Source organism: Chlamydotis macqueenii, chromosome Z (assembly GCF_036417535.1).
Source record: "Chlamydotis macqueenii isolate bChlMac1 chromosome Z, bChlMac1.mat, whole genome shotgun sequence".
Taxonomy (NCBI): domain Eukaryota; kingdom Metazoa; phylum Chordata; class Aves; order Otidiformes; family Otididae; genus Chlamydotis; species Chlamydotis macqueenii.
In genome coordinates, this window is record NC_141593.1 from 63,583,368 (window position 1) to 63,598,001 (window position 14,634).

Here is a 14,634-nt window from a genome sequence, read left to right on the forward strand (position 1 = left end):
CCAAATGCAGTCTTTATAACTGGCAATGTCAAAGCCAGAAAGAATCCAGATGACTTTTTAGACTAGGGGTTGTACTTGCAGGGCTGGCAGAAAAAAAAAGAAGTGTTTTACTTGTAATGTATCCCAGTAGATCTAAAAAGTGCCACAGAAATACAGGTGGGATCTTGACACACTGCCTTGCCATCACATTTTAGAACACAACCATGCTTCATGTAGATCCTTTCTTCCTTTAATTTTCCATCTTCCTTCCTCTTGCCTACACACTTCCTTAGACTATTTTAAAATTACTCCTACTATCTGTCAACATTGGCTTAGACCGCAACTCCCCAGATACTCTCTTTTAAGAGCCAGGGAAATTTTCATTTGAGATTAGATTGTGATGCAATTTCTCTCTTATATTTGCATTTTATGCTCCCTTCATATTCTATTTCTAAATAACTAAATAATGTAGCTAACACCTTCTTATGCTTTTAGCTTTAATGGAAATTCAGAAATCTCTGAGTTAATATTCTCATTTCACTTAAACACTTTATTGTGTTAAAAGACTTAAAGATTCCTCCATTTCCACAGTTTAACTAGTTTGTAAATAGCTCACAGAAACCCACACATCTTGCCAGCACTACCCCTAAAGGTATATAACATAAACATATGTATCTCAGATAACACTGGAAACAAGGGATTACAACTTTTTGGAATAGCAATATTCGTTAAGTATTAAAACTGGACTGATTTAGGACACAAGATCACTGTAGCTTCACAGGTAAGAAGGTCTACTTACTTTATGGTATTTAATGCCCAAATTCTGAGAGTCTTAGCTTGGACAATGTTCCCCGTAAGTAATATGTAAGAACCCTTCTGTGTCTACTTAGACAATGTGGACCCCAGCTCCCTGCTACCAGGGAGCTCAGTAACCGAACAGGGGGCAACAGACTGAGGCACTGGGCTATTCTATTTGTTTCAAATAAAACAAAAATGGTCACTCTACAAACCAGAAAATAAAACAGCTTAAATAAGTAAAAAAGAGATGAAGATTCATAGAATCATAGAATCATAGAATGGTTAGGGTTGGAAGGGACCTTCAAAGGTCATCTAGTCCAACCCCCCTGCAAGGAGCAGGGACATCCCCGACTAGATCAGGTTGCTCAGAGCCTCATCCAGCCTGGCCTTGAACGTTTCCAGGGATGGGGCATCAACCACCTCTCTGGGCAACCTGTGCCAGTGTTCTACAACTCGCATCGTAAAAAATTTTTTCCTAAAATCCAATCTAAATCTACCCCCCTCTATTTTAAAACCATTACCTCTCGTCCTATTGCAACAGGCCCTACTAAACAGCCTTTCCCCATCTTTCTTGTAGGCCCCCTTGAGGCACTGGAAGACCGCTATCAGGTCTCCCCGGAGCCTCCTCTTCTCCAGGCTGAACAGCCCCAACTCTCTCAGCCTGTCCTCATAAGAGAGGTGCTCCAGCCCTTTTATCATCTTCGTGGCCCTCCTCTGGACCTTCTCCAACTGGTCCATGTCCTTCTTGTGTTGGGGGCTCCAGAAGTGGACACAGTACTCCAGGTGGGGTCTCACCAGGGCAGAGTAGAGGGGGAGAATCACCTCCCTCGACCTGCTGGCCACGCTTCTCTTGATGCAGCCCAGGATGCAGTTGGCTTTCTGGGCTGCAAGGGCGCATTGCCTGCTCATGTTGAGCTTCTTGTCCACCAGCACTCCCAAGTCCTTCTCCTCAGGGCTGCTCTCAATCCATTCCCCGCCCAGCCTGTATTTGTGCCTGGGATTGCCACGACCCAGGTGCAGGACCTTGCACTTGGCCTGGTTGAACTTCATGAGGTTGGCACGGGCCCACCTCTCCAGCCTGTCAAGGTCCCTCTGGATGGCATCCCTCCCTTCCAGCGTGTCGACGGCACCCCACACCTTGGTGTCATCGGCAAACTTGCTGAGGGTGCACTCTATCCCACTGTCCATGTCGCCGACAAAGATGTTGAACAGGGCTGGGCTCAGCACGGACCCCTGAGGGATGCCACTTGTGACCGGTCTCCACATGGACATTGAGCCGTTGACCACCACTCTCTGAGTGCGGCCATCCAGCCAACTCCTTATCCACCGAGTGGTCTGTCCATCAAACCCATGTCTCTCTAGTTTAGAGAGAAGGATTTCATGCAGGACAGTGTCAAAAGCTTTGCACAAGTCCAGGTAGATGATATCCGTTGCTCATCCCTTGTCCACCGATGCCGTCACCCCGTCATAGAAGGCCACCAAATTGGTCAGGCACGATCTCCCCTTGGTGAAGCCATGTTGGCTGTCACCAACCACCTCTTTGCTCTCCATGTGCCTTAGCATGATTTCCAGGAGAATCTGCTCCATGACCTTGCCAGGCACAGAGGTGAGGCTGACCGGCCTGTAGTTACCTTTTTAAAAATTGGGGTTATGTTCCCTCTCTTCCAGTCATCGGGGACCTCACCACACTGCCACGACTTCTCAAATACGATAGCCAGTGGCTTGGCAACTTCATCCACCAGTTCCCTCAGGACCCGCGGATGGATCTCATCAGGTCCCATGGACTTGTGCGCCTTTAGATTCCTCAGATGATCCCGAACCTGCTCTTCGAGTACAATGGGCGGTTCTTCATCCTGCTTGCACCTTCTACAGCTTGGGTGGTGGGACAGGAACTCTTGTCGGTGAAGACTGAGGCAAAAAAGTCATTGAGTACCTCAGCCTTCTCCATGTCCTGGATAACCAGGACACCAGTTCCCTTCCGGAGGGGGGCTACATTTTCCCTGGACTTTCTTTTGTCCCCTACGTACCTATAAAAGCTCTTCTTGTTGCATTTTATATCCCTGGCCAGATTCAGTTCTGCCACGGCTTTGGCCTTCCTTCCATTGTCAAGTGTATACTGGGTTTCTTAGTATATGTCTATATAACATTTACTATAACAAAAAAAATACAAAATGACCTAAACCAGGAACTTGCACACACCTTACCATACCACTACAATAATTTTTTATTCAGCTATTTTTACAGTTATTCCTATGAAGTTTCAGGAAAATAATGGATTTTATTTACAGAACACAGAAAAGCAGTGGCAACAGAGGTTATTCAACAATCACCTTCTCATCTTCATCTTTTGACTCACAGTTTGCTTTGATCTTTGCCTTGTCAGAGATTTTGGCTTGATAGTGTATCAAAAAAATAAACAAGTGTCTCATTAATTGCTTTGCGCATTCAGGTCCATAAATGTAGGACAGTGCAACCATTTGGGAATGAAGCTAGAACTGTCTGCCATCAAGCAGCATTGTAGAAGTCATCTAGGGAAGCATTAATTTTATGTCATTTGTTCTGACATGGTCTCTTCAGGCCAGGAAAGCCCAAACAATACAAGTCAGTACTGCTAAAGTCACCAGTGCTAGAAACCATGTATTTGTGCATGTAGGAATTTTTGACACTGGCAAATAAGGACTTTTTAGACAGATGAAATCAATGAAGGAATAACTAATATTGTAAGACATATGGAGATCTCGGAAAGTAAAATGAAAGCCAAATTTCTTATAGACTCCGTGAGAAACTTTTGTGACTATCCTAAGCATTTAGTTTAGTTCAGAAAGTCCTACTGGATTGACCAAACTTATATAATTAACAAGAGATGCAAACCAAAGCTTTTATTTTAAAGCCAGTAACAACAGTTTTCTGTGGGCCACTTTCCTTTTTACTTATGGAAAGAATTACTTGGTTCCTTCCCTTTTTTGGGGAAAAGTCTCAGTTAATCCTGAAAAGATTCAATATAACATTTGTAGTTATCACTTATTTCATTCTTTCAAAAATAAAGGCTTTTCTTTCTGAATGGAGACTTCGATCCACCTGTTCAACATCTTTGTCGGCGACATGGACAGTGGGATAGAGTGCACCCTCAGCAAGTTCGCTGATGACACCGAGTTGTGTGGTGCCGTCGACATGCTGGAAGGGAGGGATGCCATCCTGAGGGACCTTGACAGGCTGGAAGGGTGGGCCCGTGCCAACCTCATGAAGTTCAACCAGGCCAAGTGCAAGGTCCTGCACCTGGGTCGTGGCAATCCCAGGCACAAATACAGACTGGGCGGGGAATGGATTGAGCAGCCCTGAGGCAAAGGACTTGAGAGTGCTGGTGGACGAGACGCTCAACATGAGCAGGCAATGCGCCCCTGCGGCCCAGAAAGCCAATCGCATCCTGGGCTGCATCAAGAGAAGCATGGCCAGCAGGTCGAGGGAGGTGATTCTCCCCCTCTACTCTGCCCTGGTGAGACCCCACCTGGAGTACTGTGTCCACTTCTGGAGCCCCCAACACAAGAAGGACATGGACCAGTTGGAGAAGGTCCAGAGGAGGGCCACGAAGATGATAAAAGGGCTGGAGCACCTCTCTTATGAGGACAGGCTGAGAGAGTTGGGGCTGTTCAGCCTGGAGAAGAGAAGGCTCTGGGGAGACCTGATAGCAGTCTTCCAGTACCTCAAGGGGGCCTACAAGAAAGATGGGGAAAGGCTGTTTAGTAGGGCCTGTTGCGATAGGACAAGGAGTAATGGTTTTAAAATAGAGGGGGGTAGATTTAGATTGGATATTAGGAAAAAATTTTTTACGATGCGAGTTATAGAACACTGGCACAGGTTGTCCAGAGAGGTGGTAGATGCCCCATCCCTGGAAACATTCAAGGCCAGGCTGGATGAGGCTCTGAGCAACCTGATCTAGTCGGGGATGTCCCTGCTCCTTGCAGGGGGGTTGGACTAGATGACCTTTGAAGGTCCCTTCCAACCCTAACCATTCTATGATTCTATGATTCTAAAAGGTTTTGCTATACTCCCCTGTATTTGTCATCTGAGCTGCTTTGGATCAAAGAGCTGAAAGATGTGAAGACCTTTATTGTTTTGGTTTTGTGCCTTCTTTTCAGGAATTGTTCCAAAGAGTGTGATGGCTTTGAATAACTTTTCTCTAGAGCTGGTCTGTGTTGCCTTGATGTCTGGAAGAGCTCATAAAAAGAGAATGAAAGATGGTACTTTATTCTTTGGCTTAGGACCTTTGAAGATAGGTCTTGCTAGGTCCTGGTCTAAGACACTTTCTGCACTGCTGTTCTTCTTGCACAGTTATCAACCATTCCAGTCTTCCTGTGGCTGGGGACACGTAGCGTTATCAGAGAGAAGCTCTTATCCCTGACAAATAAGGCATCCAGAATAAAAGAAGATTGCATGATTAGCTCATATTTACAGCAGCTGAAGGGAGGCTGGGAAGCACATAAAGGCTTTCTGTGTTGATATTGACCTTCCAGTAATCCATCATGATACAATCATAACTCCTCTGTCTCTAGAACAATGTCCATTACACCAGCACAAGTAGGTGGAGGAAACACAGGAAAGTCAGCTCAACTGCCCAAGTTGGAGCTATTCCTATGTAACAGCAGTTTGAAGTGACTTAGACTGTAACCTGGACTGCCATCTGATGCTTTCAGTATCTTCAGAGGTGCTATAGCCAATGAATTCTCCTGCTATGCTAGAGGTAAGGATCCTGAAGAAGCTGCCCCAGGCATGTACTTTGTACCGTCCTTGGATTTTTATGCAGGATGGGGCTGCAAAGGAAGGAAAGAATCTTCTTCCATCATCTCCTCTGGCTGCTGAGCATGGGCCTCTGAACATGGTCCATTGCTTCTATCAGAGCCACTCATGGCCTGATGCTTGCAGCCCACATAGCCATGCAGAAGCTGTTCTTTCAAGCAGAAAATAGAATATTTCACTGCCTCAGTAAACTGCAACAGGGTTGCAGAAGAGAATCACATCTCATTGAAGAAAATGAAGAAAAGACTCCTGCTGGACTTACTGGAGCTAAGTCTGAAGCCTGAAAAAATAAGCTGCTGAAGGGAAGCCGATTTAACTCCAGCTGAGACAAGCAAAGGAACCCATCAGGAGCCAGATAAGAGTAATTTAAATGACTTCCTATGCATGCAGGCTGTGAGACGACAGGGGGGAGACTTGGAAAGTGCTAGTGCTTTTGTCAGGAAAGCTGTAACTAGATAATTTCTATGGGGGTAAACAGCGTGGTGACTGACATAGAAACTCTTTCTTTTCCATATGAGAGGTAATACTTATTTCAAGTACCGGGTGAGCGCTAAAGAGAACTGAAACATGGACAATCTGTGTTTGCCATTTCTACTTTACTGGTGTGTGTGTTTTTTTTTTTCTGCTAAGTTATGGGGAAAATAAATTTCACTATGTATTGAGATGGGTCAGGTGCTGATGCAAGCTACTCAGGAAATACCTTATGTTCTGGGTTTTTTTCCATTATATTAGCTGATTTGTGTATTTTAGTATTTCTTAGCAAATGAACCAAGTACAAACACCTGGTACTTTGAAATGTCCAGTGAACAGCCTGCAAAATCAGGAAAATTGTGAAAATTATAATAATCCTTAGCTGACTGTTTCTATTTACAGGAGTATAAATGTAAAAGAAGAGTGAGGATATCACAAAGAGAAAATGGCTTTGTAGTACAAAACTTAGAGGTACAAACATAAAAATAAGCATACTTAAAGTGCAGGAAGGAGTTCTGTAATAACAGAAAGAAGTGCTACTACAGACTCCTTTTGCTGTAAAAACAATACAAAATAGATACCTGATTATACAAAAGGGGTGAATTAACAGCACAGATAATTTTTAGCCTAATTTTCAAGACATTTGCTTTGAAACTAGAAGTTGTGTCACTCTAATGTGTTGGCCCCAGCTGGCAGCCATGCATCCACACAGCCAGTCTCTTTACTCTCTCTATCCCTCAGTGAGGTGAGGGCAGAAAATAGGAAGAAGAGAGGCAAAAAAAATCATTGGTCAAGATAAAAACAGAGAGATCACTTACCAATTACCGTCATGGGCAAAAGAGACTCAATTTGGGGTATTTAACTTAATTCATTGCCAATTAGCATAAATATTTCATTATTGATTCAGGTATCGGGAAACAAAACAGACATTTACAACACCTATCCTCCCCTTTCCCAGGCTCAACTTCACTCCCAGGTTCATCTGCACTCCCAGTCCCTCTTCTCCCCCATTCTCAGGCTTCACTCCAGACTCCTCTCTTCCCCTCTTGTCCTTGCTGCAGGTTACACCCAGGCTTTCCAGCAAGGCAACGAGCAGCACAGGTTGGAGTTCACGTGCAGCAGTTTCTCTCTGCTGCTCTTTCCTCCTCATTTTTTCCTCTGCTCTCCTGCTTTCCTGCACAGGCTGCAGCCCAGTCAGGGAAGCACTGGCTCTGGTGTGGGCTTATACATGGGCTGCAGTCCTTTCAAGGGGTGGACCTGTTGTAGCATGGGTATTTCATGGGCCACAGTCCCTTTGAGGGTGTGCCTGCTCCACCACGGTGCACCTCCTGCTCCTCTGACCTTGCTGTTCCCTCTCTTTGTCACTCCTCTGTTCCATCCTACTCTCTGCCATTTTCTGCCCTTTCTCAAATATGTTTTCACAGAGGTGCCACCAACTTGGCTGATGGGCTTAGCTACTTCCTGCAGTGGGACTGTTACGGAGCCGGTTGTGTCCGGCAAAGGGCAGCCCCTCACCTGTTCTCACAGAGGTCACCCCTTCAGCTCCCCTGTTAACAGTCTCGTAATTTATACCCAGTACAATCACCCACATGCTGCTTGCATAAAATGATATGGTCTCCTCTAAACATGGGATTGTCAGAAGCCATTTTCATGTAGCTGACAAGCTCTTGGTCAACAACATTGAGTCAGTGCTGATGGTTTCTAAGAGTCTTATGTGCCTATTGACATGCTAAGTCACAGTAACTGCACCTACAATAAAACCAAGCAATTGCATAAATCCATGTTTCAAAATAACAGCCTCTTTACAGAATGTTTATTAAAAACCTTATAAAACATTAAAATTAAGTAAGTCCTATGAAGAAAAAACAGAACATAAGATATTTCCTGAGTAGCCACTGTGGGCTTTGGTGACCTTTGAAGTCCAAAAAAACCCCTCCAACTACTATTTCCATTATTTCTCCCAAGATCAACGCCCAGTGCTGTAACTGGGAAGAGCCACTCACTGTATATAAAACCCTGCTATGCAAACAGAAATTACGATCAGCAATGATGTGATCCCAAGGTACGCAAAGGGAAAAGGGACTGGATTGCTCCATATATACCCTTTTCCACTCCCACTCCCTTCTCCTGTGTTAAAAGCAAACTGCCACAAAGGGAACAGCTGAAAAGCTGAGCTGCTAAAGATGAGTTGGCAAATGCTTGAGAGCAGGAAAGAGTGGAGAGATAAGGCAGAAATATGACTTGAAAGTATCACATATAAGAAGCAGGAAACAGATGCTACTACTAAATTGAAGACAGGTTTTAAGAATGATCCCCCTGCAAACAATGGAACACTTACTCCTTTAGCTGCTTAGTTAGCTTCACAACCTGAGAGGCCAAGGACATACATGTCTCCACAACTACTAAGTAGCGGGAACACATGGTGTGCCCGTGTCGTTCGGCGCTTTGCGAGGGTTTCTCTCCCATGTGGTTTTGCATGGTGACATTTGCTCCATATTCAACCAATGTCTGTAAAAACACAAAAGGAAACATTGACATTTGTAAGTGTAAGTCTGCTGTGATGGCTGGTCTACCACAAGGATGGCTGGACGCAAAGCACCCCTGAATAAAATGCCTGAAAATGTTAGTCTGAGGCAATAATTTTTAAAAATCAATCACTGACAAGTGTAGCTTGAACTCAGAACACATACCTCTAAAACCTATCACTCAGGTGCAAGGATAACACAGAAGAGTGAGCTGTGGTTCAGAAGAACTACAAAAAGATTATATTCTTCTCTCCTCTTCCCTTGCAGTTCTACCCAATTAATTTGTTTTCTGTTCATTTGTTTGCATGGCATAGTGCAACTTGTAGCATTCATACAGTGAGCGGGACCACCAAATGAAAACAGAAGACTTAGGCACCTATTAATTCTCTCCTGAGCCACAGCAATAAACTTTTTCTGATGCACCTGTCTATGCATTACTGAACGTAGTGCTAACTTCGCACATGGTAGACCTACAAAGGAAGACACAGGCAAGTGCAACTCAGACGACATTGGTACTAGACAACATCAGGGTTCAGGGCAGCATAGACACATTGCTAGCCAGTTTGCAGAGGGTGGTAATGGGATTACCAGGTCTGGTATCTGCTGTTATTGGGATCTCCGCACTGCAGGTCAGTGCAACACACCCTTAGAATCTCCTTTGAGGAATGTCTTTGCCACAATATTTGCTGACTCCTTTTGTGGTTTAGCTCTCAATTTCCTACCTCAGCAGAATCCCTGAATTTAAAACACTCAACACAGCAGTCTCAATGTCCTGATTCCTTAGCCAAGTGATGTTTGGATATGAAAAGTATGGCAGATGCTTTGAAACAACTCCTTTAGGTTGGACAAGCACTAATGTATTTTTTGCAGAAAGAAATCCGTACAATGACTTTTTCAATCTGGTTGGGTTTTTTTTTGGTTTTGTTTTGTTTTGGTTTTTTGTAATGCTGAAAGAAGTCTCATTACTTTGCACTTGCTTGGTTATCCCATGTTTTCTTCTAAAGAGATACTGAAGTAAGCATCAGCTTTTAGTCTTTAAGAAAAATAACAGTACTGGTGCAGAACCCTAGGTTGTTGCTGGAGAACTGGCCAGGTTGTAAGCATGACATTTGAGTTACCTGGGACTTGAATCCAGAGTGTTGTAAGGGCAAAAGAAGTTCTGTCAGGCTGACCTCACAAAATCCAATGACTGAAGCACGAATTGAGACCAAACCTTCCCTCTTTCTGACTTATTTGTAATAATCAATGTTATGCACTATTGGCTTTACTGGAGAGCCTAGAATAGGACCTAAACGTTCTCAGCAATGTTCAGACACACATTCCTCAGAGCCTTTTGGAAAAAAATCTGAAGAAAATAATAATGCCTCCAAAAACTACAGCATTATTAACATTATACATACACATGCAGAAGAGGATTTGCATGGCTGAGCTCTTGGTTGACTTATCCAAACAGAGCTGGTAAGCCACCAAGGACTGGAGTGGCTTTGTTGACTGAGAACAGCAGGCACAGAGACCACTACATCTGCTGACAGAAAAAATGAATGGTGGTCTGTCTGGTCTGCTAAATCTATACAGGAAGGAAACTTAAGAACAGTCTTATAGCAACTTATAGTTTCTATATTCTATGTATTTCAATGTGAAAGCAATCTTATAGTTTGGAACATGATAGGAGTGTCACCAGCTCATAAATACAGTGAGGGATCACTGACAGCCTGTGACCCTGTATCTTTTGTACTGCTGCTTACAATCTCCCTGCCTTCTTTATAGCTTCTTTCTTTTTAGCAGATCATTCAGTGTACATTGTTTTAAATTAGACCAGAAGCTCATTGGGCAGAAGCCTTATTTTGTTTCGCAGCACAACAAAACATCAACTACACTTAAGACTGTGACTTGTTAATGAGATGACACTACTATTATTGTATATTTTTTGTTGTTGCTAGATATTTTAATGATTTATTTCTCATGGCTTCACTTGAACACAAAATGCGTGTTGATTTACACATTTATCTATGATAAAATGATCTCAAGAATTCTAAGAAATTTATTAAGATTCATTTGAACAGGGAAAGCAGGGCTATTCTCTTTTTGGTTTAGTTTTATCCATGAAAACAGCCTGCAGATGTCACCACTCTGTTCAAAATCATCTATTCGCATTTCTCCTTCAAATGCGTTGTACATCTTGATGAGGTACTGTTGAGTTAGCAACCCTAAGCACACAGCCTACCACAATGGTGCTCCCCACTAGTAAATCATAAGCATTTCTACTGTCCACTTTTTTCCAACTGATCATAGCAATTGTCTACAATACAATAATAAAAACACTACATTTAGCATGGATGTGATGATTTGCTTATTTTATTTTCATAAGTTTGTACAGAGTCCATTCCTCATATCTTTAAAAGAAAGACATGTCCTATCAATGAGAAAATGCAGAGATGGTCATGTCCTCCAAATCTATTTGACTGTTTTCTTTTAAAGTCTATTCATTCAGCTCAGCTGTCACCTGTTTTTTCTTTTTTTTTTATTGTATGAGACTCTCAAACTGGCTTTTAGGAAGTTATGTCTTCTCTGTGTCCAGATATATAAATAGACTGCTGTAATAATAATAAGCAGCTATGCATCTGTGGATTCAACATAACAGTGTGCACAGATACATTCAGTTCTCTGAAGAGGTTAGATAATGAGAATTGACTAGCTGTATTTATTTTAGGGTTGAACTAACAGAAATCTTCTGTATTTGCAGTGGCCTAAGAGGTGCTGTGGATCAGTTCATCTGTGGCAATAGGATTAACATGTTTAATTATATAAATCTGAGTACTTAGACTCTGAGAATTACTACTCCTTCTTAGAAACGTTCCCCCCATCCCCTATTTGAAACGATCACTTTGATTTCTATTTCTTGCCTTTCTACCATGTGGTTATTTACTTTTTTATCTATTATTTTCCAATGACTAATCTGTTTCTCAAATTCCTTTCTGCAATCTCCTGGAATAATTTTCTTATTATTTCTTCTCCAAACATCTTTCACTCAAAGTGCTGGCAACAGCAAACACCGAAATATACTCCTGTGACTAGTTGTTCTAGTAACTTTGATGGACACAGGGCACATCTGCAATTCAACACAAAGTTGAGATGCTTCACCTAGCCATCCAGTTCAACCCTACAGCTTTTTTGGTATGTCTGCATTGAACACTTGGTACTGTTCAGAGGTATCCAAATTGTTTTATTCACATCTGGCTCCCAAAAGTAGTGTAGCTGTTTAAGCCTTCTCAGAAAGATAAATTATTTTTTTCAGCAGCTCTATACAACATAACTATATTGCTTTCAGTGTCCCAGCTGATTTATTGAGAATTAGTTAGAAATCACCACCATGCTACATTGTTTAGCACAGATACATTCAAGGATTGCAAATCTGGAAGGGATGGTTTACTCGAGGTGGAAATCCTTCAACATAGAAGAAAATTATCTGTTAGACTTCCCCTAAACTGGAGAGTTACAACTATTCACTGGAAAAAGAAACAGAAGGAAAATACCAGAACAGTAAGAAGAATACATGTATCTACACTGGCTGCTCTTTTGTGACATAAACACATACACGCTAGCTACTCACATATAAACAATCTAATCATGCTTTCTTCTTGCAATACAACAGTTACTTAAGGCTAACAATAGCATAATTGAGAATAGAATTTAAAAAAACACAGCTTTTTGGTATTTCAAGCTGAGTCCTACTGGTTTAAAGTTCTTCCTCCTAGTACGTTTTAATGTATCAATAATTATTCCCATTTGTAAGATCTCCTATAATGATTTTAATGGTTGTTGTCATTCAGGTTTGATATAAAGAGGTTTCTGATACAACTATCACTCTACCTGTATGCATCCTAGATAGCCATGTTGAGCAGCTATGTGAACAGCAGTATTTCCATCCTGGTCAACTTCATCCAGTGAAATCCCTTGTTCTTGCATAAATTGAAGAAGCCACAGAAGGATTTTCTCCTAGGGGGAGAGGGAAAGAGATGTCATAAGAAATATGAAATAATGAAGAGCTAAATGAACTAGAGGAATAGTCTAGTACTATCATCTGTTACTAATACTGTCCAATAATTCCTTGTTTTCAGTCTCTTAACTTTGTAGGACTTAGTGTATCATGGGTCTGCCTCTGTTTTGTTTTTTTTTTTTTTCTCCAAGGAAATAAGCCAAAATACTTTCTTTGTTTTACAAAAATAAAAAAATATAAAAATATAAGTACTGTAACACATTCTGAGAAATTGTACATTAAAAAGCATGCATGCCTGTATGCTGGAGCGGTGGAGACCTAAGGCAGAACAGCCTGTGTGTCAAACTGAAAATCACCTTGTGAAATTTGGTGAAACTCCACAAGCCTCTTTGGAAAATTAAAACAGGAGTATGTGTAGATCACAGAGCTGAGCAGCTAGATTCTTCAGATATATCATTATGCCCCAGCTGTGGGCTGTTGTGCAACACAACTAAAATTGGGAAATCCCTCTATCTTGAGCTCGCAGTACATTAACTAATGGACCATTTGTATGCGCCTGCATGTTGGGAAGGACGGGGAGACTTGGCCTGCAAAACTCGCTAGTGAAAGTCTGGAAGCCAAAACTGAGGTGCCAACTTCATTCTTTTTAATATTGCTTCTTCGTGTTGTGTATGCAGGTGTAATATACATTTATATGGGTATTTTCTTCTAACAAGGGAGAGTTTACATATGTGCACTAAGCTTATTCTCTTTCTTATTTTCCCCAGCAGGTTTATTTGGAAAAATCTTCTTCTCTGTAGGAACCTTCCATGCCTCTCCAGATTAAATTTCATTGTGCCCTACTGAATGTGATACATACTGAAAATCTAGAATAAATCTACAGATCATATAAAAAAGTGAGGTCCATTAAAGGATAGCTGACTACAGCTGTACTCCCAGTTTTTGCATCTGAACAGCTGAAAAGAATAAATTACTTTATTTATTTAAACATGTATTTTTATTATCTTCAATTGATATCTATCATGTGTTATACTGGCTAGGAGCTCTGGTTCAAAGGGGCTTTGTAGATGCTAGTGTTGGTGAGGCAAACACCAGTGCACAGACTTAACCTGCAGCACTTCAGTAACTTCAGTGATACATAAGTACAAAATTGACCACAGTTAGATATGTGGGCCTGTAAGACTGAAGTGTACCTAAAGAAAACAGTACTGAAAGCATGTCTAGGACTCTGAGCAGTAATCAGGTGGGAAACTGAAAGAATAAAAATGAAGAAAGGAACTTCTAACTACAGGTCTTAGGTATAAAGTTGGGGTTTTTTTTTAATATAAAAGTACCACAGAAATTTTAATATCAAGGAAGAGGAGACAGATCTTCAGACTCTTTTAGGACTCCTCCAAATGATTCTGCCCATTCAAGCACCTGGATGTCTGCTTACTACTTCAGAGGGCTAGTCTGTCTGGAACTTATCTTCTTCATATTTCCACTGTAACAGCAGTTTTGTTTTTATTACAGGGTGAAGTGATAGGTATTTTTACTTTTCCTTGGCTGAATGCCCAATACAGCTGACAGCCAGCATGTAGAGATGACTTCAGATCACATATCCCTTTTAAAATAGTTTTGAGCAATTTCTCGAGATGCCTGTGGTATTGGCCAGCAGTGAAGAAGGATTACACTACTCCTATGAATTACCCTTATGTTTTAATAATTAAAATAAAAAATATTTCAGCAAAACTCATCTGCAGAATGGGAAGACAGCTATAGCTTTGAAATGATATATTTCTTTGGAACGTAACAGGGACCAGAATGTTAAGCATGTTCTGTAATTTTATGGTCACAAACAGCATGGAGGAAATTATGGCTTTCTAGTCATTTATCTTATCAACAAAGAAATCAAGTGCCTGGATGACTAAATGCAATCATCTGTACTTAGAACTGACTGTCTGTGCAAAAACTGATCACAGCCACAAAGTCAGAGGCCTACTCAAACAGTTTGTGTTTCTCTCAAATAACTGTTTTTAAACAAAAAATCTTTTAAATCTTCTTGACCAAAAAAAAAGAAAACTATTTTCT

The 14,634-nt window shown here is 41.6% G+C and overlaps 1 protein-coding gene across 2 annotated transcripts in view; it reads right to left on the bottom strand.

Moving 5' to 3' along the window:
- SNCAIP (synuclein alpha interacting protein) overlaps window positions 1–14,634 on the bottom strand; it is a 94,587-nt gene that overhangs the window by 11,975 nt on the left and 67,978 nt on the right. For both annotated transcript variants that reach the window (XM_086770312.1, XM_086770311.1), the window contains exons 7-8: window positions 12,438–12,563; window positions 8,381–8,550 (exon numbers count right to left, since the gene is read on the bottom strand). In XM_086770312.1, the coding sequence (XP_086626438.1) occupies window positions 8,381–8,550; window positions 12,438–12,563 (296 nt within the window). The remainder of the gene's footprint in view (window positions 1–8,380; window positions 8,551–12,437; window positions 12,564–14,634) is intronic.